This window comes from Leuciscus leuciscus (genome assembly GCF_965113295.1).
Source record: "Leuciscus leuciscus genome assembly, chromosome: 17".
NCBI lineage: Eukaryota > Metazoa > Chordata > Actinopteri > Cypriniformes > Leuciscidae > Leuciscus > Leuciscus leuciscus.
This window is the reverse complement of record NC_138741.1, coordinates 37,535,261-37,561,049: the sequence shown is the minus strand read 5'-3', so window position 1 is coordinate 37,561,049 and position 25,789 is coordinate 37,535,261. Positions and strand designations below refer to the sequence as shown.

Sequence of the window (25,789 nt, the reverse complement as noted above, 5' to 3'; positions counted from 1 at the left end):
CTGCTCGGATCCACCGACATCAGCGGGCTAGTTTCGCTGATGTTGAGGGGATCGGCGAGTATGGGTATGTGTCGATGCCGCCCATTGACGAGACGTTTGCGAACCATCTCGTGTCTGGGCGGGCGTCGACGCTGAGTGCTCCAGCCCTGCCATCCAGACCGCTCAAGACCACAGCGCGTCTGAATGGCAGAGCATACACGGCAGCGGGTCAGGCCGGTGCCGCCCTGCACACTATGGCGGTGTTGCAGGCGTACCAGGCCGACCTGCTGGGGGATCTCGACCAGGGGACAGGGCTGTCCCCTGAGGCAGTGGCTGAGCTGCGCCGCACCACAGATCTTGCTCTCCGGGCCACTAAACATACTGCCGTTTCGATCGGTCGTTCGATGGCGGCAATGGTGGCCACGGAGAGGCATCTGTGGTTGAACCTGGCTGGCATCGGGGAGAAAGAGAAGGCCTTTCTCCTTGATGCACCGGTTTCGCCCTCTGAACTTTTTGGCACCTCCGTGGAGGCGGTGGTCGGAAAGTTCAGGGAGGCGAAGGCGCGCTCAGCGGCATTTAGGACCTGTATACCGCTGAGATCCGGGTCCGAGCCCAGACAGGCGGGAGAGCCTGGCCCTTCACGACCTGAGGGCCGTAGACAGGGCCAGAGAGCTAGTGTCGCCTCTCGTGCACCCCCTCCATGTAGGAACAGGTCACAGAGGAGGCGTGACTCCCGCAGGAAAAAGAAGGATCTGAGGGAGGTGATCCAGTACAAACGATCAAAGCGTTAGTGATGGATCATCTCCTGGAGGGCGGTACAATCCCAGCCTCTCCTCTTTTTCCTGACTTCCCAGGCGTTTCTTACACCAGGCCTGGGGCTGGGCCTATGATGAGAACAAAGTTCTGATGGCCCGCCTCGGCTTGGTTGGTGAGAGCGCCTCTTTCAGGCATGTAAGGTGATGGACCCCAGGTTCATAAAGAACTCTCTGGCTAGTCTTCACTCCGCACGCCGCAGGTGAACTGGTTGGTTTTAAACAAATTTCTGTGTGTATACTAACACTGATTTGTATTTCTCTACAGACCTTGTTCCCTGTATAGATCTAGGGGGGTCATTCCTAGAGGAGCAATGAGGTAAGGTATTGGACTTCAGGGCCCTGAAGCCTCCCCCCAGCTTGTGGCTAGAACGATTTAGGGAGAAGCTCAAAAAAAGATTTGGCTCCCGTGTTGAGTGTGATGGCCTTCCTGTCATAACATATGATATGCGTGGTGGGCCACCACTCATTTCTATTTAGCCTCAGGGCTTTTAGCCACCTAGGGGTAGAGTAGTTGGTCTTCCTAAAAAAAAAAAAAAAAAAAGAGCTTTTTTGCTTTAGGTTTAGACTGACGCTGGCGCTTCAGATAGATCTTATGTCCTACCTATCGGTTTGTGACATTGGTGTCCTGAGTATTTCGCTCCCCTGAGCTCTAAGGTTTCAGTAGGTGAGTGTTTCTTAGCCTCTCAATCTAGTAGGCTGTGGCTCCTCCGAGCCCTCAGGTAGATCTATGCTTGTAGGTCGGCCCTCACCCGGGCCGCCTCTATAGCTGGCCTAGGCTATGCTAGGGGTTTTGGAGGCGTTCTGCTAAGTATAGCTGCCGCATTCATTCAAGGTGTAGGCTTCCTCCCCTTTATTTCAGCCTCCTCCCTTAAATGGGAGTTGTTGGCCAAGGCCCGCCCCTTTCACTGCATTCAGGGGTGATAGAGTAATGCAGGGTGGTAGTTGAGGTATGATCCTTCAGGCAGGGTTAGGCTGTCTTTCGCTCTGCGATGTGATAGTTTGCCAGACCCTGCCGAACAGAGCTACTTATGATTAGGCCTTGAGCTGGCTCCACTTAGCCCATTGAGCTGAACCGCTCGAGTGATGGGTGAAAGTTGGTTGGCTTGCAAGCAAGCCCCGCTCCCCTAGGCTGGGCACAGGACAAATCCCTGTCACCCTTTGGAGCCATTTACAGGCTCGCTCCCAGTCTAAATTTTCAGGGGCATATGGTGTTACTCCCCTGCTAACTCAGGGTAGTTTTGAGTATTCCATTCTCAGCTCTGTATTATCTACCTCACACCACGATGGCTCCGGTTGAGCAGGGAGTTCTAACTACATTTCATTCCGGTCTTTTGAACTCCGCTCCCTTGAAGCCAGAGCATTGCCATGGGCTGACGCCCATGCATATAGTAGGTAGGCCCTTAAAGTGGGGCCTCCACTAGGCAGAGTGGCGTATGTTGTACTCCCCTGCTATAAGGGTATTGCTTTTTGCTGAGTACACTGCCTTTGGCAATGTGATTAGGTACCAGGATGCGGTAAGCGCTGTAGTAACAGTTTTTCTGCCTTGAAGGCTGCACAGTTAGGTAGTAGGCCCCAGCAGGCCTCCTTGACCGGGTAGCCCCTACATATGGCTCCTAGGCCAGCTCACCTTCGGTGGTTGGCCCTGGTAGTTCGGGCAGAAGGCTCACTGCCGAGTAGTAGGCCTTAACAGGCCTCCTCGGAGGTGGGTCACAACATTGTGGAACATACACTAGTACAAAACTATAGGAAAAGTTTTTTAATGGTATGGTTCCAGCAGTGCTCGTTGAGGTAGCAGAATAGACTCGCTATCAGCTAGTAGGCTCGACCAGGCCTCCCTGTTAGGCGAGTCCCCAGCAGCAGTCACATCCAGCTGATTAGACTGTTTCAGGAAGTAGGCCTCTTCAGGCCTCCCTGAAGATGGGCTCCCACATTTTTTGTGGTGGTCAGGTAGTAGGCTTTATTAGGCCTCCCTGAGGGCTGAATCCCACATACTGTGGTTACTAGGTGGCAGGCCCCACAGGCCTCCCTGAGGTTGGATTCCCGCTTTTTTGAAGGCAAAGCCCCAAAGACAGTCAACTGGACTGCCAGTCTGGCCCACTGTCAGCTATGGTTTTCAGGTAGTAGGCCTCTCCAGGCCTCCCTGAAAGTAAGCTCCTTCATGTCATGGTTCTCTGGTAGTAGGCCTCACCAGGCCTCCCTGGAGTTGAGTTCCAACATACCTTGAGTTTCCACTTAATCTGGTTTTCTGGTAAAGGGTAGTAGGCCTCTCTAGGCCTCTCTGTAAGTGAACTCCCATGTACTGTGGTTATCAGGTAGCAGGCCTCACTAGGCCTCCCTTAAGTTGAGCTCCCACATTCTGTGGTTGTCATGTAGTAGGCCTCTCCAGGCCTCTCTGTAAGTGAACTCCCATGCACTGTGGTTATCAGGTAGTAGGCCTCACTAGGCCTCCCTGAAGTTGAGCTCCCACATACTGTGGTTGTCAGGTAGTAGGCCTCACCAGGCCTCTCTGAAAGTGAGCTCCCACGTTTTGTGGTTGTCAGGTAGTAGGCCTCTCCAGGTCTCTCTGAGAGTAATTTCACAGTGGTGCTGGGTTTTGTAAGCTAGTGGCCGCTTACTTTCAGTTTAGCAGACCTTATCAGGCAGCTACCGAATGTGAGCTTGCGCCCTGGCTTGACTCAAGTTTTTATTCTCTGCTACGGGTTCCCTCCTGGAACCTCTTTATCCTGCTACAGCCTGGTTGCCTACCAGGTAGATCTAGTGCTCCCCTCACTGAGGGTCAGTATGAGTATGTGGTCTCCTGAAGCTGGTCAGTCGGTCGTAGGCCTCTCATGAGGCCTCCCAGTTAGATCAGTCCTTAGGCCCTCACAGGCCTCCTCAGTGTTTTGAAACACAAACACTGGGTTGATCCGTGGATCGAGTAGAGAAACTCCCCTCGCTGGCAAGGGTTGTAAAGCACTATGCTGAGTCATACTCTCCAGGATATCCCGTCTCTGAGGTCCGGGCCGAGTGGTTCACTGCCTGCTCCGCAGTTCCTCGGGTTGGATGCCTTCCTAAAGGCGAGTGTCCAGAGGCTCTGTCTTCGGACAGACAGGAAGTGGCCAGACTGTAGTGTCCTATGTAGTGACACCAGGTCAGGCCTGCCTGGTGGCCTTTCAGGTGGCACGTTCCCCTGAATAGTGACTGGCTGGGGTTCCCTCGGGTTCCCTAGCCACATTCCCTAGAAGGGACCCCTTCTGAAGAGTTGAAGTTGTGGTCCTAGGCCCTTGAGCAGGCCCAGGTAGACCTTTCACTAAACTTTGTTTTTTGGAGGTTTTCTGTGGTATCATATAGCTTGGGCTATGACCGTAGGGAGTGCTGTCACTGACAGCCCAGTGTGACCTGAGGGTGAGTGGTTCTAGCGTTTCATTTGAATTTGCTGGTTCTGACAGTTGTCACTGCCATTGGGCATGCACTCCCCTTAGCATGGTGGCGTTGGTATATCGTTCCCCATAGCGTCATTCTGACGTAGTGTAGAGTTCCCTTTCGAAAGGGAACGTCTCAGGTTACGACTGTAACCTATGTTCCCTGAGAACAGGGAACGAGACACTACGTCTTCCTGCCATGCCTCGGGGCCTGCCTGCAACAGTCCCTTCAGACGATAGGATGTTTGTCATGTTGGCAAGGCGCCCTTTTATACTTGCAGGTCGCACGTTAATCATTCATGTTAATGATTCACGGGCTGTCGCCGGTCATTGTGATTGCCGTGATTTGATAGTGATTTCAGACACCTGTCACGCCTGAGGCGTTCCCCATAGCGTCATTCTGACGTAGTGTCTCGTTCCCTGTTCTCAGGGAACATAGGTTACAGTCGTAACCTGAGACGTTTTCAACACACGGGTCATTCAGATGAAAATAAAACAGATCAATGCAAATAACAAAAAAAAAAAAAAAATCACAAACCATGTAATCATGCATATATAGAACAAAATAAAAACTCCCCATGTCTTTTGTTGTTGATGTCAGTGGTTGTGTGTCTAATCAAACTCTCCTTCTGTCAGTTACTGTAATTGCAGTCTTCACCACCTCACTAACCCTAACTTCAGCTGATGTTGTGTCGGGCTGGTCCAGTCACAATGTTTACAATGTTCAGGGAAATCGATCTTACGTATACAGTAGTTGACATATTAAAGTGGGATAAAAGAAAGACTTTTAACCTCACACACATCATCATTATATGAATGTATTAAGTATTTATTTGATTGTGTTGATGTGGATGTTGTGTTTTGTCATTGTTGTGTGTATAGCAAAGCCAAAGACCAATTTTCAGCCACGGCTGGACAATAAAGTACAACTAACTAAGCAAAATCAATTGAGAAGCACTGCTTCAAAGAATGTCATGAAACACTGAAAAATTATACTTGCATTAAAAAAAAAATGTTTAAAACAGAAACCACTATTTTCAGTAAGACGGTATAAAGAATGCACTTTAAATGAATGAAACGGTCGTTTAGTTTTTCTCAACATGTATAAAACAACGATACCCTGTTTGTTTAAGTGTGCCAATGTGACGCCACAAGCTGAAGTCATGCTGTAATAAAACATCACACGTGCAGAAGACGAGTGCAACTGTTAGTGGTCACATGTTGAGCGTCATGTGATGAGTTTCTACCTGTCATGATGGAGCCGATGAAGAGGAACACACAGAGGAAGATGTTGCCGGCCAGTGTGCTGAAGTGATCCAGGATTTTGCCTTGAATGATGGTGAATGCGATGCCAAACATCTGCACACATCAGGAAGATCGTGAGCATGTGCACATCTCTCGTGTGCCGGGAGCTGTCATGGATTTAGATGTGACTTGCATAAACACATTTTGGAAATGTTACCTTGTGAAAGCAAACTGAACCATGAAGAAAATGCAACACTGTAATAATTTAAAGGAGTGGTTCACTTCAGAATGAAAATTTCGTGATAAATTACTCTCCCCTACGTCATCTAAGATGTTCATGTCTTTCTTTCTTCAGTCGAAAAGAAATTAAGATTTTTGAGTTGAAGATTTTTGAGTTTTGGGCTGAAGGTCCAAATGTGAGTTTCAGTGCAGCTTCAAAGTCTCGACGCGATCCAGCCGAGGAATAAGAGTCTTATCTAGCAAACGATCATCAAAAAAAACATTCATGTACTTTTCAACCACAAATGCTCGTGTGGTGGCAAATACAATTCTATCACTGAATAATAGACAAACATTTCCAATTGTCTTTGGTGAGGTTTATTTTCTTGCAAGAAAAGGCCAGTTCGCCCACTTACAAAAAAATGAAGGGTCTATAATTTTCATGGTAGGTTTATTTTAACAGATAGAGACAGAATATCAACAAAAAAATCCAGAAAAACACATTGGGTCTCATTCATGAAACATTCGTAAATATACGAGTAAATATGTGAGTGATTTGCGCGTAAAGAGACCTTCCCGAAAACTCTTCTCCTGATTCACAAATACTTCGTAAACGTCAGATGTGATAGTGAAATGTGTGTGTGTGTTAATGAATTCCAATCAGTCGTAAATGGGATACTATTACTGGCTCTCGTAATAAAAGTACAAAGAAAAATATAATATTTTTTCAAAATGCTGTGTATATACCCGATTAAGGTGAATTAAAATGCAGCCTTATTAATGAGCAAAACGTTCGGATGTTAAACGCACTGTTTACGCGTGGCTGGGAGCAGGTGGAGATTTCTTTCGTACCAACTAACATTTTGGAAAATACGAACATTTTAATGAATCCGAAAATTTACGCCAGAACCACTTTACACACGATTTACACAAAAATTAGTTCTGCTCGTGTTTCATGAATGAGACCCATTATATAAAGGTTGTAAATTGATTAGCATTTGATCGAGTGAAATAAGTATTTGATCCCCAACCAACCAGCAACAATTCTGCCTCCCACAGATCGGTTATGTGCCCATGTGGAACACAGATTAGTCCTGTCACTTTAAGAAAGTACTCCTAATGTCCTAATGTCAGCTCATTGTGTGTATAAAAGGCACCTGTCCACAGAATCTGTATCTTCCATTCCAACCTCTCCACCACAGCAAGACCAAAGAGCTGCCAAAGGACATCAGGGACAAGACTGTAGACCTGCACAAGGCTGGAATGGGCTGCAAGATCATCAGCAAGAAGCTTGGAGAGAAGGAGACTTGTTGGTGTGATTATTCGGAAATGGAAGAAATACAAAATGAAAAATCCATCGCCTTCGGTCTGTAGCTCCATGCAAGATCTGGCCTCATAGGGTACAGATGATCATGAGAAAGGTGAGGGGATCAGCCCAGAACTACACGGGAGGAGCTTGTTAATGATCTCAAGGCCGTGTGGACCACACTCACCAAGCAAACAACACACTTCGCCGCAATGTATTGAAATCCTGCAACGCCCGCAAGGTCCCACTGCTCAAGAAGGCACATGTAGAAGCCTATCTGAAGTTTGCCAGTGAACATCTAATGATTCAGAGAAGGCTTGAGAGAAAGTGCTGTGGTCAGATGAACCAAAATCAAGCTCTCTGGCATCATCTCAACTCGCCGTGTTTTGAGGGAGAGAAATGCTGACTATGACCCCAAGAACACCATCCCTACAGTCAAGCTTTTGGGCTGTTTCTCTGGTAAGGGTACAGGACGACTTCACTGTATTGACGGGCCAATGGATGGGGCCAAATCTTGGACGAGAACCTCCTTCCATCAGCCAGAACACTGAAGATGGGTCGTGGACGGGTCTTCCAGCATGACAATGACCCAAAACATACCACCAACGCAACAAAGTAGTGGCTCAAGAAGAAGCAAATTAAGGTCATGGAGTGGCCTAGCCAGTCTACACTTCCTTTTATCATTAAATGATAACTATATAATAATCCAGCAAATTTAAGTTACATCATCACATTTATACTCTCCATTCCTGATTTCCATAAAAATGATCATTATCAATTCAAAGATATATATCCAAAACCACAGAAATTCGATGACGACACGACCAGCGGAAGTTACAGTGAAATGTATTAATTGAGTTAAGATGTATTTTTCTATTCTGAACATAAATACTATTTATTGTTTATACTGAGGTGACTGAGGGTCTGACCTAGTGTCAGGAGTGCAATAACAGTGTTAATTCATTCAGCCCGGCTTCAGATACAAATCTTTACTTGCTTGCTAATACTAAAGGAATTATCCCCACAAAAACAGCCTAAACTTTCTTCTTTTCAAATCTTCTTTTGCAAATTTAAGAGTGATAATTTTTATGGAAATCAGGAATGGAGAGTATAAATGTGATGATGTAACTTAAATTTGCTGGATTATTATATAGTTATCAATTAATGATAAAAGGGGGGGAATTGTGGAAGAAATGTTATCTTTAAGATGTGTGTGACCATCATATGACAGTAAAAGAGCAAACACACTCTCCTTATTCTAATATGGAGTTGTACTGGAATGGTAAAGAGTGTTGGTACGTGACAGGAGGGCCTCCACTGATCTGTGTGACTGTACGACTGCTGGCCTTTTCTTGCAAGAAAATAAACCTCATCAAAGACAATTGGAATTGTTTGTCTCTTATTCAGTGATATAATTTTATCTCACACTGGTCTTGCACTAGCTGTGATGAGTCACACATTACGTAATCACGTTGAAAGGTCACGCGTGTTCCGGTTCAGAAATATAGGGAAGGGCGAAAAACTCAACTTTAAAATCGTCCGACAGTGTTTTACCTTTTATTTATTTAAAATTTTTGTAAATGGCATTTGACTGTCTTTGCACGTTCGCTTTCCAAACACTGGATCGGTTCTTCCACCTACGTCACGCCGCTCACGCGTGACCTTTCATCATGATTACATAATTTGTGACGTATCACAGCTAGTGCAAGACAAGCATTTATGGTTAAAAAGTATATAAATGTTTATTTTTTTGATAAAATGACTGATGGTTTGTCTAGATAAGACTCTTATTCCTCGGCTGGGATCGTGTAGAGCATTTAAAGCTGCACTGGGGAGAATAAATGATCAGGAAATTTTAATTCTGAAGTGAACTAATCCTTTAAGTCCCCGCTTCGGAACAAAGCAGACGATCTACAGGTCTGGGATCAGAGAGTACATGCATGACCTGCGCTGAGCAGTTGAGCAGTCCTGACGATGTTCCCTCTGACTCCGGGTACGTGAGCTCCACTGCAAACTCGAAGCCCAGTGGAAGATAACCCGTCATGAAGAACCTGCGCTCACACGACACAAGAATCACAACATGTGTGAATTTGGTTTAAACCTTGAATTTTGATTTAATATTAATCAAAAATATTTAATTTTACAAAGAAAAAAACATTAATACAAAGTAAAACGATTATGTATTATAAAGACCTGCCATACTTAATGTTACTTAATGTAGATCAATATATATATATATATATATATATATATATATATATATATATATATATATATATATATATATATATTGCTTTTTAAAATCACCATCACTGTATGCAGCATGACTGGAAATAGTGGATATTTATCAGTCAGCCATCAGCACATATAATTATAAAAATTAAAAAAACTTCTATATTTAGATGTGGATCCAGATTAAATGTTACTTCATGGTCAGTATGTAGAAGTGGATAGTTTGCATGGATCATTCTCTATTCTTTTTGTTGAGAATCATATTTGATCCAGCAGGCATTTATACTTTTATTTATATCAAAATCAAGTTGAAATTCTGATAACTTATAGTGTAAATCAATGAGATCTTTATAACAGTATAGCAGATACTTACATAAAATGCATATAAATATCATTTGTCACTATATCTGCAAATAATATCTCTCTCACGGTTTGAGACAGGATGTAATAAGTGCATCAGGATCAGAAAACAGAACAAATCAATCAAAGAAACAAGACACAGCTGACATGACTAATAAAACAATGAGTAACCCAGGAACTAAGGGGCTGTTTACCGTTTTCAACTAAAAAAACTTTGTATGCGTTTTGGCCGTTCATTTACACGACAACTGCGTTTTGGGACACGACAACTTTTGAAAACGGGTTTAAGTTTTTGAAAACGGTCTCCTTGTAAAGAACAAAAACATGAATCTCTGAAGACGATGACGTCATGCACATGCGTATTATGTGTTCAGTCTACAGTGTTTCATCGCCATCTAATGGTCTGGCGGTAGAATACAGCGTTTTTAGTCGTTTTCGCTGATCCGTGTGAATGGGGATCGTCTTGACAATGGTGTCGTCTGTACGCGGAAAACTCAAAGGAAAAACTTCTCCATTTTAAGCATATCGTTGTCGTGTAAACGTACCCTAACTAGCGGGGGAAAAGGAACAAAGAAAACAGCAAAAAGAGCAAAAACCAACTCATAGTAAAACATGGATAAAACATAACAGAACTCTGAATATGTCTTAGTAAGATGATATTTAAATGCTTAGTTTTATGATTAAATCTCTGTAGTTTTAAAATGCAGTGCAATATAATGATGATTGAGAGATGAACAAATAAACCTTCCTCAAAAGCCTGATGATCATATTTGATACTCATGATTATGATAATAACTGATGTATGATAATCAAGTAAAGCGAAGCTGCTTCAGTCCAGCTGAAATATTACTAACAATATCAAAGTTATTCTTGCGTTTCCTTGATAAATCAGGGCAGATTTGACACAGAAAGACTCGTGAAGCTCGAGCTGAAGGAGGATGTTTGTACAATTATACTGAGAGACTTTTACTTGATAAAAGAGTCTAAACTATCAGTCAGAGACAGAAGGACTGAGGAGATCGTGTGTGACAGGTTTATCAGATCATGTTTAGCATTTAGAGACCTTTGCGAATCAACTATGAAACAGCAGGCTTCAAAGGGTTAAAAAAAAAAATAGTCTATGCTATTTTCCTCAACTATTTTCCAAAACAGTGTGAAAATTATTATTCACCACATTAATGCATAAAAATAATTATTTTAAAATGAATGACAAAATCAAGCCCCACCCACATTTGTTCTTGTTCCAGAAGCTGTTTCACTCGGATATTCATCACAATAGGGAAGAAAAGACTATTGTTTCATGCCGACTTAATTGTCCTAACATATTTTGTGCCCAGTACATGTTGCAGCTCTTACCCCAGAACTCCTGATGTGAGGAACACGACCCACAGATGACCCAAGTTCAGGGTGAAGGCGTAGATCACCATCCCCACAAACGACAGCAGATAAACTGAGAGAGTCGTCTGCCTGGCAAGACAAAGAGGAAGATAACGAGATGCCTATTCCAGTCATTTCTGTGAGGACAAAAGTTTTATATACACATACAAGAGAATTTTGTCCAGCTTTGTTGCAGCAGCTGTTCCAGCATCACAATAACCCTGTGCAAAAAGCATCGCATACTACATGTGATAGTATAAATCGTTTTTTACAAAACATGTTCACTGGGATGGTTTGATCTTGGCAGTGATTTGTCATACATTAGGGGGAAAAAGAAGAAGAAAAAAAATATTTCTTTACACATTGTGTGAGTTGAAATATCATAGTTGTGACAGAAAATATATGCATACCTAAGCATGGTTATAAATGAAGAAATGGGCAATATCTAAGTCAAGATGAAGGCTGGCTTTAATATGGTCTGATTTGATTTTATTTTCGTATCTGACAGCATTGACAAGAAGTTGGAACACATCTGAAAAGCCTTATAAATGAATGGAGTTGTGACATGCAACGCGAGCGGATAACACCCTGGCGATTAATGAACGCTATCGTTGTTGTGATGTCCGTCCGGACCATAGACTGTAAAAAAATATATATCTGTGACGTCACCCGTAGTATTTCTGAAGAGCATTTTTGAAGCCTAAAGTGGGCGGAGCCGGCCGTCGCCATCTTGGCAACGCGTCATTCCCGCATAACTGAAAATGGGCAAAGAGACGGGACGTGGGTGGAGCTGAGGTGCCTGGTTGCTGAAACACGATCAAGTTAGCTCAGGCTAAGGAGCTAATGCTATATGCTACTCAGTACCGTCTCAAGGGCTGTGCCAAGTGCGCGACCGCACAGGGCCTCGCGCTAAAGTGACAGCTGATCTTGATGATGTAAAGCCAATAGAATTCATGTTTTTGCCCTTCGAAATACTATAATAGTTAAAAGACATAGCCTATGTGTGTCGTGATGCTGTATTATTCTGCTAGTTAAAATTTATTATGCACTAACTTACAAGATTGCTCTGAGTGTGTGGGTGTGACAGCGATTCGTGCGCATACATGTCAGTCAGTGCGACAGCGCACGTCAAGTTGGTAGAGAGCTTTATTCAGTCCATTGTAAATTCTGATTTAGGCCATCTCTCAAATGGGTCACACCATAAATATTACCTAAGTTCAAGTAAATGCGCAAGAAATCCGCACTCATTCAAAGATGTGCATTTATTGCATGGACGGAGAGAATTTCACTACGCCCACAAGGTTTATTACACTAAAAAGTTAAATAAGCATATCTAGTCTATCTGTTTCGTGAGAGCAACGGTACCGCAAAATAAGTGTAGCCTCTATCTCTATAGACGTTTTTAAATCTGAAAACTCCAAAAAGCAACGGAATTGTCAGAAATCCATTAGTGGTTGAGGAGATTCCCCTTTCCATGTAAAGCGCTTTGAGTGCTGAGAAAAGCGCTATAAAAATGTAATGAATTATTATTATTATTAGTGCATGTTCACAGAGGAAAAAAACTGAAAACTGCTGGTTGTTCTTTCGATACTCGACAGCGACAGAATCCAAAGGTGTGGGCGAAGGTAAAATGTGTGTATTAAATTGTATGAAATAATCCCGACAAAAGCACAAACATGACAGAGATAATAATAATAATAATAATAATAATTCATTACATTTATATAGCGCTTTTCTCGGCACTCAATGCGCTTTACATAGAAGGGGGGAATCTCCTCAACCACCACCAATGTGCAGCATCCACTTGGATGATGCGACGACAGCCATATTGCGCCAGAACGCCCACCACACACCAGCTTACTGGTGGAGAGGAGACAGTGATGAAGCCAATCAGAATATGAGGATGATTAGGAGGCCATGATAGACAGAGGCCAATTGGCAAATTTGGCCAGGATGCCGGGGTTACACCCCTACTCTTTCGAAATACATCCTGGGATTTTTAATGACCACAGAGAGTCAGGACCTCGGTTTTACGTCTCATCCGAAGGACGGTGCTCTTTGACAGTATAGTGTCCCCATCACTATACTGGGGCGTTAGGACCCACACAGACCACAGGGTGAGCACCCCCTACTGGCCTCACTAACACCTCTTCCAGCAGCAACCTGGTTTTCTCAGGAGGTCTCCCATCCAGGTACTGACCAGGCTCAGCCCTGCTTAGCTTCAGTGGGCAACCAGTCTTGGGCTACAGGGTGACATGGCTGAGATGGCAAAAATTGGGAATTGACTCCCAAAAGGGAATTGACTCCCTTTTGAGCCTGTCCCTAGCGGCCAGTCGATGAACTGCAGTTTAAGTCACTTCTGTGTTGGCTTCATAAGAGAGTCTGGAAGGTTGCCGCTCGGTCCGGACTAACAAATACTTTCCCTGGATCAACGGCCAAAACCTCAGCAGGGCCGTAAATACAGCCAACAACTGATGTGCCAATGCTGATGCATCCTGGGCCCTGTCCAAGGCCCTAAAGCTGCTCGCCCTTTGCATACAGCACCCCAACCCCTTGTTGAATGTGTCTGTTGTGACAACAACACGTCTTGTTCAAGGGGAATCCCTGCTTGTAGAAATGTAGACACGGTCTGTCCAAGGATTCAAAATGCGGCAACAGATGAATCTGAATCTGAAGCCAGTGCTGAAGCGGTCTCATATGCATCAACCTGGGTTGTGTATCCGCAGCCGAGGACACCATATTCCTCTGAAATTGTTTCACTGTTTTCCACCTGAATTAATTCAGGCAGTTCAGCATGGACTGAGCACGTTCTGCCTTGAGACGGGATATAGTGACTGAGTCCAATTCCTTACAGAGAAAAAGATGCTCTGCACCAGGGACAGCTTGCTCTTTTCTCAGTTGACCCGAAGCCCCAACTGGCTGGTGTGTTCAAGAACCAGGTCCCTGTGTGCACAGAATAAATCTCAAGAGTGTGCTAGAATTAGCCAGTTGTCGAAATAGTTGAGAGTGTGAATGCCCACTCGACTTTTGTCAAGACGCGAGGTGACATGGACAGCCCAAAGGGGAGGACCTTGTACTGATATGCTTATCCCTCGAAGGCAAACCGTAGGAACGGTCTGTGCCAAGGGAGAATTGAGACTTGAAAGTACATGTCCTTCAGGTCTATCGCCGCAAAGCAATCTTGATGCTGAATATATGTGATCCTGCGTCAGCATTTTGAATGGGAGCTTGTGCAGGTCTCAATACTCGCAGATCTAAGATTGGCCGCAACCCACCACCTTTCTTTGGTACCATGAAATAAGGGCTGTAATACTCTTTAGTCATCTAGGCTGGAGGGACAGGCTTTATCGCATCTTTCAGCAGAAGATCCATGACCAATGTATATTTGCCTCACACCAAGATGAAAAGGAAACTGTTAAACCTGGGCAGGCGCCTAGGAACCGAATTGTTCTGATGAGCCAGCGTGATGGGCTGGAAGCGTTAACCACTCGTCCGAACTTTGCACAAGGGGCACCAAGTTTTTGTTTGTGATGCATCGCGGCGAGGTGGAGCAACGTCACCTTCCGTCTGTTTCTCCACCACCGAGGACTGCTGTGCAAAAGTCCTCCCCGGTGTTGTCAAATAGGCCCCCTTTGGGAGATGTCGCAATCTCTTGGCAACCCTCATCCCTGCAAGGTTGAACCATAGATGCCATTCCTGGACCATGAGGCTGGTAACTTTCTTACTGTACAGTACTACTCGGGGCATGTAGCCAAAATATAGCATAATTGAGCTTTAAAAGCTTTATTAACTAGACTAAACACTTCAAGAAGTTCAAGAAAATTCAAGAAATTAAAATAGAAGAAAAAATTGTTTAGACGAATACATAGGAAAAATAATGTAAAATAACAAATGATTGCATAGGAAAATTGGATACATGATTTTATTGAGAGACATGATTATTTAGAGACAGTATAGGATTAGCATTGGACTGTACAGAAAAAGAGTACATTTGTCTGTTTCAAAGTGAATTTAGAGTGAAACCAGTCTTATCTTGATTTGTCTTTGTTACATGGTGTTAGCTGCAGTAATTGTGTGTCTGATCTGTCTGAGTCACTACAATGCTCAACATGGGGAACGTTGGAGTACCTCCTGGCTGCCCGCCGTCGAGGGAAGTGAGAGCAGAAGAACCTGTCAAGTGTGTTCTGGCAGTAAAAAGTGCTTTCCATGGCTTTGTGAACCCTTCTTGCACCTCAGGAAGAAAATAACTGGGGTGGAATGTGGCTATGAGCAGCGTTACAAGCCCAGAAACCAATCATCAGGGCAGGGCGGAGGGATCCACTTGATCCTGATGTTCACAGCAGCGTCAGACTCAGTCTGTGCAATCACACCTGATGGTGGAGGCCCAGGTGAGTCTTCAGCCTCAAAAGGCTGCTTTCTCCTTAAAAAGGCAAGAAAGTCACGACCGCAACTTTATGATGGCCATGCTCTCACAGTAAACATTTATCATCCATGAAAACTGCTTCAGCATGGGTCTGGACCAAATAACTGATGCAGTGATCATAGCCGTCTGAGGGAGACAGATATCGACTGCATCCAGAAATACACTGACGAAATGGCATTTCTTTAAAAAGAAGCTTTTCATCAGTGTTGCTCTTGTAGCCCCTCCATTTCGCACCGCCCGCATGGGAGGCAGGCGCTCTTACAAGGATGCTAAAGACCACAGTCTCTAGCATCAGTTGCTAGAGCGCCTCTTGAGATTAGGGGAGTGAGGTTTACATGCACAGCTCTCACTGGCCTACGTCTGTTACACTCACCCCCTAAACCTCACTATCATCCGGGTCACGGCACCACTGTAGCCCCTCCAGTTCGCACCGCCCGCTCTAAGTGGGATACAAACCCTGGCCCGTCCGCATGGGAGACGGGTGATCTAACAAGGAGGCTAAAGACCGCAGTCTCTATCGTCAGTCGCTAGAGCACCTCTTGAGATTAGGGGAGTGAGGTTTACAAGCACAGCTCTCATTGGCCTACGTCTGTTACACTCAACCCCCTTAACCTCACTCCCATCCGGGTCACGGCACCACTCTAGCCGCTCTAAGCGGGACTCTCACTGGCCTACGTCTGTTACACTATTTTTTAAAGGAAATGTTTATTTTATTGAGAAATTATCTTGTTAGAGAATATTCTCTTATGGAAATAAGCACCCTGGGGAACTCCGTTAACTGCACTTAACGGAGTGTGTGTGGGAGAGAACAGCTGAAATGCACCATACAGGAATCCAACAAAGCTTCTAGGCAGAGAGGAATGGAGAGAGAATCACAGACACGTCTTCTCAGCACCGAAGAGCAAATATGTGTGAGTGGAGTAAGCCTCCTTTTATACCTGTATGTCCAGGGGAGTGGCATGCAAATTTCACTCGCCAATTTTCATTGGCCCTTTCTGAAGTATCATAGATTTTTGGGGCTCCTTTTTGGGTGTCACTACATCGACACAACAGCGAGTGATTGAAAGATAGGGAACTAATGTTAACAAATCGGACCTTATTGTAAAGCAGGGGTGTCAAACTTAGGGTTCGTTTTACATGACAACGATATGCTTAAAACTAAAAAGCTTTTCCTTAAAATTTTTCGCGTACAGACAACACCATTGTCAAAATGGTCCCCATTCACACGGACCCGCGAAAACGACTAAAAACGCTGTATTCTGCTGCCAGGCCATTAGATGGCGATGAAACACTATAGACTGAACACGTAATATGCTTGTGCAGGACATCATCGTCTTCACAGATTCACATTTTTGTTGTTTACATGAAAACCGTTTTCAGGCACCCAATACACCATTGTCGTGAAAATGAACAGCCAAAACGCATTACATTTTTTTACGTTTTTAGTTGAAAACTGTGTCATGGGCCCCTTAGGGCCACAGCTCTGCAGGGTTTAGCTTCAACCCTAATTAAACGCACCTCATCCAACTAATCAAGTCCTTCAGGCTTATTTGAATACTTCAGGTATGTGTGTTGGAGAAGGGTTGGAACTAAACTCTGCAGGACTGTGGCTCTCCAGTAACTCAGTGTGACACCCTTATTGCAAAGTTAAGCTATGAGACATGTTTTTTCTCATGTCTAAAGACCAGCACAAATCCACACATATTTCTAGAAAAAAACATGCATTTCACAACCATATCCTGCCTCAATAGAAAAACAAGATTCCTGTGCATGCAATTAAGTCTTTTATAGCTTTAGCTCCCTCTGAATAAACAATGTATTATGAATTAGCGCAGTTTTGTACAACCACGCGTGAGAAAACAGCCCGCTTCACCGCTGCTGTTGGGATCTGCCGGGGGCGATTCTGACTCAAACAGACGACTCTGAGCCGATTACAAGTGCCAGGATGATGTGTGCTCATTGAATGGGCAGTTTTCAAACCAGTGCTTCACAAGAGATAAGAGAGATAACTATGGTGAAGAATAATGGACACAGAAAGAATGCATTCACAGGCAAATATAAGAGTAACATCCTGTTTTATAACAAACCAACTAAAAATATCAAGAGGTGGATGCAACTCTGAAAACAGAGAGCAGAACACAGATGCTAATCAATATTCTACACTGTAAAAAGTGGTAACCTGAAATTGTTACCTTAAATGTTCTCTGAACATTCAAAACATAAAGGTTTTTAAAAAATGTCTTAAAGGATATTCAGATTTCTTTCACTTGTTCAGTTTTAGTGCTGTATAATGGGACTGTTTAAAACTCTTATTATTTACATGGGTTTTGATGCATGTTCTCAAAATCAGCAGTTCAACAAAAAACAAAAAAATTCTCGTCTTTCTTCGAACCAATTTGCCAGTCAACAAGAGGAATCCTGTACTTCTATAGTGCACTGACTGGTGTAATGTACTGTTGAGTTGAGAGAGAACAAACAATAACTTCATAAATCTTCTACTGAGCATTGTGGCTGGGGGAAATGTTTGAATAAATTGCTCTTGAATAAATTAAATATGAATGGGTGTGTGTAAATAGCTGTCATTTAGAATTAATAGAGGTTTTAGCTCTATTTAATCTTGTTAATGTTGTTTAGTTAGTTATGTTTTGTTTGTGTCACAGTGAGGGTGATTAGTCTTGGGCTTTTTTTTTATTTCAAGGTACATTTTCCTCCCAAGTGCCAATGCATTTTGCAGTTCTTTATGTTTAAAGGACAATTGTGGAAAACATAGCTCACACAATGATTGACTCAAAGACTGGCCTGTTTTATAATGTGGAATGAACATGGAACCAGTTAACTTTACTCATTGTAATTGACATGTGAGTTTTGAGGAACATTGTGCCATTGTTACCTAATTTTTTGCTCTAGACGGAACATGTTGGGATTTACAGTTTATTAATGTCATTCATTAAGGTTTCACAGACAGGGCTTAGACTAAGCCAGGACTAGGCCTAGGACATTCAAGTAGCTTTTATAAATGTGCCGTAAAAACATTACTGATGTGCATCTTGAGACAAAACAATGGCAATTACATATTTTAAGATATGCTTTCAGTTAAAACAGCTCAAACATGCATTATAGTCAAGCCTTGGCTATGAAACCAGGCATTCATGCATTTAATAATGCTGACTTGATTAGACTTTACATAAAGCTTTTAATCAAAAATCAACAGAAATATGTCAATGATCATTTTGACTTAAAACACTTCAAATTTAGCTAAATGTTTAAAGTTCAAATGAATTCCATTACTGTTTGTATTTTGCAAAACTGGAAAAATGTGTCTTGCAAAATTGCAAAACTTAAAAAACGTACCTGTATACATAAAATGTATTGCAGTTTCTAGCTGAAATTAACATTAGTGGCAGTAAAACAGAAACTACTTTCATTCCTTTTTACACAAATTATGATTATAAGGGCATATTATTGATTAATAAAGACATATTCGTGCCATTCTTTGCACAATAATATGTTATGACATCAAAACACTTTTACCAACATTTTGAATGTAGCAACAAAAAAAAAAACTCAATTACAGTGTGTGATTTACACACTAGCACACAGACACAACCAGAATTCATTCAGCTATCTACTCAAATTACAAGAAAATTAAGTCCAAGCTTACTGTGACGAGGTTGAAAATGTGTTAACAATTAATAACTATGTACTCTGCAAGGTTGTTAGTGCATATTTAGGATTGAGGGTAATGTTTTATTGTAGAGTCACCGATTGTAAAGACCAGAGAGTTATAAACCCACTAGCACATTTTTGAAACAAGGTCAGCATGAGTAATAAACCCTGTAACCGCTGATCTGTCCTGGTAAATCCTCTCACTCATGATGTGATTAGGAGAAACAGAGGGTCTATTATAGAGCAAAGCACATTACAGGCATTCAGCTGCTCGACATGAGTCAAAGTTAAGAGTTTTAACAATTTAAGAAAAGTCTAGGGAAAAAGTCAGTCAAAGATTTACACTGTACAAAATTATTTTCGAAGTTGTATGAATGGCAGGACAGAGACACAGAAAACGAGTGACGCCGTCCCCCCGCATTATAATGGTGGACGACTCCCATCAATTGACTTTAATTGAAATAATGAGTCTGAATTACGCATATTAACTGGGCGAGAATTTCAAAGGGCCCATGGTGGTTAGACGAGCAGAGGGTGAATGGAAAAAACCCAATGAAGAGTTCAAGAAGGGGTGTAGGGCTGTAAGAGATCTGAAAGATTAGCAAGGAGAAGAATTTTTTATTTAATCCGGAATTTGATAGGAAGCCAATGAAGGTGTTGAAGTGATGGGGTAATATGTTGTATAGATGTAGTCCGGGTTATGATACAAGCAGCATAATTCTGAATCAGCTGGAGTTTATGAAGAGATTTGTGTGGTAAACCAGATAAAAGAGAATTACAGTAGTCAATGCAAGAGGTGACAAGCGAATTAACACAAATAGCAGAACTAGGCGGGGTGAGAAATGGACGGAGACAATCAATATTTCGAAGATGAACATAAGATCTGGTTATGCTATTGATGTGAGCTTCAAATGAAAGAGTGCTGTCGAAGATGACCAACAAGTTCCTAACCTGGAGCCTGTGTATCATAAGCGTAACAGTGGAATTTAATACCACATTTAGAGAAGATATTACCAGGTGGGCGAAGGTAAATTAGGAACAGTAGGGGACCTAGGACAGAACCTTGGGGGACACCACAGCTAACACAGGATTTAACATTTTTTAGTTGTACAAACTGTGTGTGGTTAGAAAGGTATGAAGTGAACCAGGTGAAAGGAATACCAGTAATACCATGTGGATAAACAGTTCAACAGAATATTGTGTGAAATGGTGTCAAAATCTGCACTCTAATCAAGCAAAACAAGAATAGACAAGAACACACTTTGGTGTCTCGGTTCTTAAGGGGTGCCAGACGGTTGAGGCCTATCTGCCGGTTGCAAGTTCCTCCCTGGGACCAAACATTGACCTTGGAGTCGGTCTCAGACAAGATGCTGACTCTCAATGTAGCTTTATTTTTAGCCTTAACATCACTCAAGAGAGTAAGTCAGTAACCTCCTCCTGCTTAGACAGTGCCAGGTGAGGAAAGGGTTATATTGCACCCCAGACCAGATTATTTTCCTTCTGCGACTGGTCAACCGGTCATTTTGTATTTTTCTTTCCTGCACCTCATGAACTGCTGGAGCAAGAAAGCCTCTACCTGTTATGTCCGGTCCGTGCTTTGAGAATCTATGTCCACCGCTCAGGCTAGTTGCATAGATCCTCCCAGCTTCTGGTAGGCTTTGGTGGTCACAACAGAGGTAATGCGAACACTAAGCAACGTATCTCGCATTGGTTTACAGATGCTATCACCCTCTCCTATGAGGCGGGGGGAATTGGGGGCAAACTGTTACCCTGGGAGTCACAACATTAGTATTGAAGTTCCCATAGTTTCAACGGTATGAAACAGCATTAAAGTTTGGTTACGTACAATATATGTAACCCGGTTCCATGAGAAGGGAACGAGATGCTGTGCCACACCTCGGTTACGACTGTGTCTCTTCAGACAATTTGAATCTGTCAACACGCATTTCTGGCATCTATTTATGGACTCGGTGATGCGCTACGCTACGTTACAACGTCCATACGTTTGGCCAGTCAGATTGGTGTGTGTAGACAGCAGCTCATGTGGAAACGTTTTGTCAACTTAATATTCAACAATATTATTGATCTGGGCTGCGTTTCCCAAAAGCATAGTAAGCCTAAGTTGATCGTAAAAACGATCGTACGACTGATCTTAATATTACGGTCTGTTTCCCAAAAGCATCGTAGCTTAAGTAGCACTTGAAAATCTTCGTAGATCTACGAGTGCTCTGGAGTAATCGTACATCCCCAAGTTCATCGTAAGAAGACAGATTTATGAGGACACCTGCAGGACAACCGGCAGATTACACCTTTAACTTTATTATAGACTTGTCTTGATTGCTACGATTCCAATATAAGGTTATGTTTCAGCACTTCGCGAATGGACAGCGACTCTTAAGTAGCACGTAGAGCGCGTTCTCGCGCGTTCATGTTAAGTGCATTTTTGGGAAACGCTCGTGGAATTGCTGCGAGCGTTCATAACCTTGCACGTAGAGAGGCTCTTAAGAGCTAGGATACATCGTTATCGGGAAACCCGGCCCTGACTGTACTGACGCTGTTGAATGAGAACCGAACTGAGCGGGGCCGGGTTTCCCGATAACGATGTATCCTAGCTCTTAAGAGCCTCTCTACGTGCAAGGTTACGAACGCTCGCAGCAATTCCACGAGTTTCCCAAAAGTGCACTTAACATGAACGCGCGAGAACGCGCTCTACGTGCTACTGAAGAGTCGCTGTCCATTCGCGAAGTGCTGAAATATAACCTTATATGGAATCGTATTCTGAACGTTTAACCTTAATTATTAGATTTAAGTGCTTTAAGTGGGCCGGTACGCGCCGGTACTCAGTACCGCCACTTCCAAATATAGCTCTTGAGCGTAGGCTACCGCCACCTCTCCGTGCGCCCAGAACGTGCTTTTAGCGTACCGGTACGCTCATTTGCACATCTGTTTTAATCCTTTGGCTGCGCTAACGCTTTTCAGAGCGCCCTTCACAATGCACGCTTCCTAATTCGTCCCACCGAGAGCAGAGACTACATTACCCATACGCCCTTGAGTTTTACAAGTGAAAAGCGCATGCGTCGCTTTTGCCGCTGTCAGTGTCAACAACTCAACGTGGTTCGGAGAGGGTGTGTGAAACGCGCAACCATAGCTGCTCGGTTAAAATACAAATACAATGAACACTTAATATGCTCTCCTGGCTTCAGACTCTTGAGTAGTAAAAGAAAATGATTTGTACAGTATTTCTCATTTTTCATTTGGTGTAGGCTACTGTGATTTATATTTTGCTGAATCTGCTTTTGTATGTTTTTCAGGGGTAAAGAAATGAACCATCTTTAAGACTCATGTTTATGTTCTACTGTTCTATGGTTATTATGTTTTATAATTTATTTGATGTACATTTTGTTCAAAATTTTTTCAACACCCTTTTGCACATTTTATTTATGTTCAGTAGCTTTTTCTAGCTCAAGCAAATCCACAAACTTTAGTTTTTATAAGGTCGTCTGTTGACTGCTGTATATAAAACCCCTTCAGTATAGTTGTTGTTACCTCAGGGGAGGAGGGGAGTCAGCAAAAAAATTATAATAGAGAACCGGCACCTCTTTTGGGCCACTTAAAGCACTGAACCTAATAATCGTCATCTGTGGATTAGCAATCAAGACAAGTCTAAAGTCTACATTCAGGCGGAGATAGCCTACTGACAAAATGTATGAACAAAAAGACAAACAAGAAAAGATATCTTTCAAAAAAGATGAAATTAATGTAGGCCTAATTTTAGAGGAGATAGAGCGAAACAAAGATGTTATTTTTAACAGATTTAAAGGACACCATACAAATAAGGAAAAACAAAACATCTGGGTGGACATTGCAAACTAACTGCAACCCGGGGTGTTCAAAGATCAGGGAAGGTGGTCTGCAAGAAATGCCCAATACATGGCTGGTTTTTGTGCACTCAGCAAGTCATTGACAGATTTTTGTATTTTTTTTTATTCATCCATATTTTGCCCAGTCTTTGTGTCACGATTCATGTCTGTGTTCCCCTGTCTCATTCTTTGTTTAGCAGTTCCCCGTTATGTTGATTAGTCTTCCCAGGTGTTTTTCATTAGCCACGCCCCCTTGTTATCTTGTTTAGCTTGTCTGTCTGTGTATTTAAGCCCTGTGTCTTGTTTCAGTCTTTGTGAGTTCTTGATGTTGTATGTTGGTGGTTCCTGTTCCTGAGTCTTTGTCTGAGTTTGTTACCATTTGAGTTTGTTTAATAAAACCTGCTGCAATTGGATCCTGCTTCTGCATCTGCTTCAGCTGTCAGCGTAACAGAAGAACTCACCATTTATGGATCCAGCAGCAGCCATGCCAACCCTGTGCCCAGACATCCAAATCTTGCGTCTCTGTCAGGATGATCGATCCATTGAGGACTACGTTGCAGATTTTGTCGAACTGGCACATCTCGTGCAAATGAGCACCGAATGCCTGATGATCTTTTTTCGCGGAGGATTATCAGAACCACTCCGGTCTATGATGCCTGACCATGAACCACACGGCTCGTTGGAACAATATATCGACCTGGCCCTTTTGCTGAGCGGTTCTCCGTTTACTGTGGGCGTGGAGGAAAAGGAGCTCCGTGAACCCGCAGTACCCCCTCAGCCTGTTCTTCTCGTCACTTCAGCCATCAAGCTAGCCATAGCATCATTCTATGGGCGTCCAGGACTGATGTCCACCGTAGCACAGCCGCCGCTGATGTCAGTGTGGAGGGCCAAGAAGACCGTCGTTCCAGGGTCCCGTCTCCCAGAGCCTGTCCAGCCAGAGCCTGTCCAGCCAGAGCCTGTCCAGCCAGAGCCTGTCCAGCCAGAGCCTGTCCAGCCAGAGCCTGTCCTGCACAGAGCCTTCGCCGCTGGTCCCGTCCAGCACAGAGCCTTCGCCGCTGGTCCCGTCCAGCACAGAGCCTTCGCCGCTGGTCCCGTCCAGCACAGAGCCGTCGCCGCTGGTCCCGTCCAGCACAGAGCCTTCGCCGCTGGTCCCGTCCAGCACAGAGCCGTCGCCGCTGGTCCGGTCCAGCACAGCCGAGCCTGCGCTCCCCGTCACGTCCAGCACAGCCGAGCCTGCGCTCCCCGTCACGTCTGCCGGTCCAGAGACCGTTCACGTCACGTCTGCCGATCCAGAGACCGTTCACGTCACGTCTGCCGGTCCAGAGACCGTTCACGTCACGTCTGCCGATCCAGAGACCGTTCACGTCACGTCTGCCGATCCATAGACCGTTCACGTCACGTCTGCCGATCCAGAGACCGTTCACGTCACGTCTGCCGATCCAGAGACCGTTCACGTCACGTCTGCCGATCCAGAGACCGTTCACGTCACGTCTGCCGATCCAGAGACCGTTCACGTCACGTCTGCCGATCCAGAGACCGTTCACGTCACGTCTGCCGATCCAGAGACCGTTCACGTCACGTCTGCCGATCCAGAGACCGTTCACGTCACGTCTGCCGATCCAGAGACCGTTCACGTCACGTCTGCCGATCCAGAGACCGTTCACGTCAGTCCTGCCGAGCCAGAGCCAGAGCTTCACGTCTGCCGATCCAGAGACCGTTCACGTCAGTCCTGCCGAGCCAGAGCCAGAGCTTCACGTCAGTCCTGCCGAGCCAGAGCTTCACGTCAGTCCTGCCGAGCCAGAGCTTCACGTCAGTCCTGCCGAGCCAGAGCTTCACGTCAGTCCTGCCGAGCCAGAGCTTCACGTCAGTCCTGCCGAGCCAGAGCTTCACGTCAGTCCTGCCGAGCCAGAGCCAGAGCTTCACGTCAGTCCTGCCGAGCCAGAGCTTCACGTCACGTCCGCCCGTCCAGAGTCTCGTCCCGCCGAGACTGAATCTGTTCCTGAGCCTGATACTGACCCTGAGCCTGAATCTGTTCCTCTTCCTCTTTCCACGCCTGTGTCTTCGGACAAGATGGCCGACTCCACGCCTGTGTCTTCGGACAAGATGGCCGACTCCACGCCTGTGTCTTCGGACAAGATGGCCACCACCGAGCCTGTGTCTTCGGACAAAATGGCCACCACCGAGCCTGTGTCTTCGGACAAGATGGCCACCATCGAGCCTGTGTCTTCGGACAAGATGGCCACCACCGAGCCAGTGTCTCAGGACAAGATGGTCTCCACCGAGCCAATGTCTCAGGACAAGGTGGTCTCCGCCGAGCCAGTGTCTTCGGACAAGATGGCCGCCGCTGAGCCGGTGTCTGTTCCTGTTCCTGAACCAATGTCTGTTCCTGTGCCATGGTCACCTCCCTGGCCTCCCGAGGGGTCGTCGCCTTCTGAAGGGTCGTCACCTCCCAAGTGGTCGTCTCCACCGCCGTGGCCGCCCGAAGGGTCGTCTCCACCGCCGTGGCCGCCCGAAGGGTCGTCTCCGCCGTGGCCGCCCGAAGGGTCGTCTCCGCCGTGGCCGCCCGAAGGGTCGTCTCCGCCGTGGCCGCCCGAAGGGTCTTCTCCGCCGTGGACGCCCGAAGGGTCTTCTCCGCCGTGGCCGCCCGAAGGGTCTTCTCCGCCGTGGCCGCCCGAAGGGTCTTCTCCGCCGTGGCCGCCCGAAGGGTCTTCTCCGCCGTGGCCGCCCGAAGGGTCTTCTCCGCCCTGGTCGCCTGCACGGCCTGATCCGCCCTGGTCGCCTGCACGGCCTGATCCGCCCTGGTCTCCTGCACAGGCCGCTCCGCCCTGGCCTTCCATCCCGCTGCAGTCTCCAGGTCCTCTTCCACTCCACGGGCCTGGCTCTCCATCCCACCCCCGGGTCCGCCT

The 25,789-nt window shown here is 44.9% G+C and overlaps 1 protein-coding gene across 1 annotated transcript in view; it reads right to left on the bottom strand.

Moving 5' to 3' along the window:
- Positions 1 to 25,789, bottom strand: part of flvcr2a (FLVCR choline and putative heme transporter 2a) — a 49,760-nt gene that overhangs the window by 6,529 nt on the left and 17,442 nt on the right. The window contains exons 6-8 of the mRNA XM_082143540.1: positions 10,914 to 11,024; positions 8,911 to 9,016; positions 5,443 to 5,554 (exon numbers count right to left, since the gene is read on the bottom strand). Of these exons, the coding sequence (XP_081999666.1) occupies positions 5,443 to 5,554; positions 8,911 to 9,016; positions 10,914 to 11,024 (329 nt within the window). The remainder of the gene's footprint in view (positions 1 to 5,442; positions 5,555 to 8,910; positions 9,017 to 10,913; positions 11,025 to 25,789) is intronic.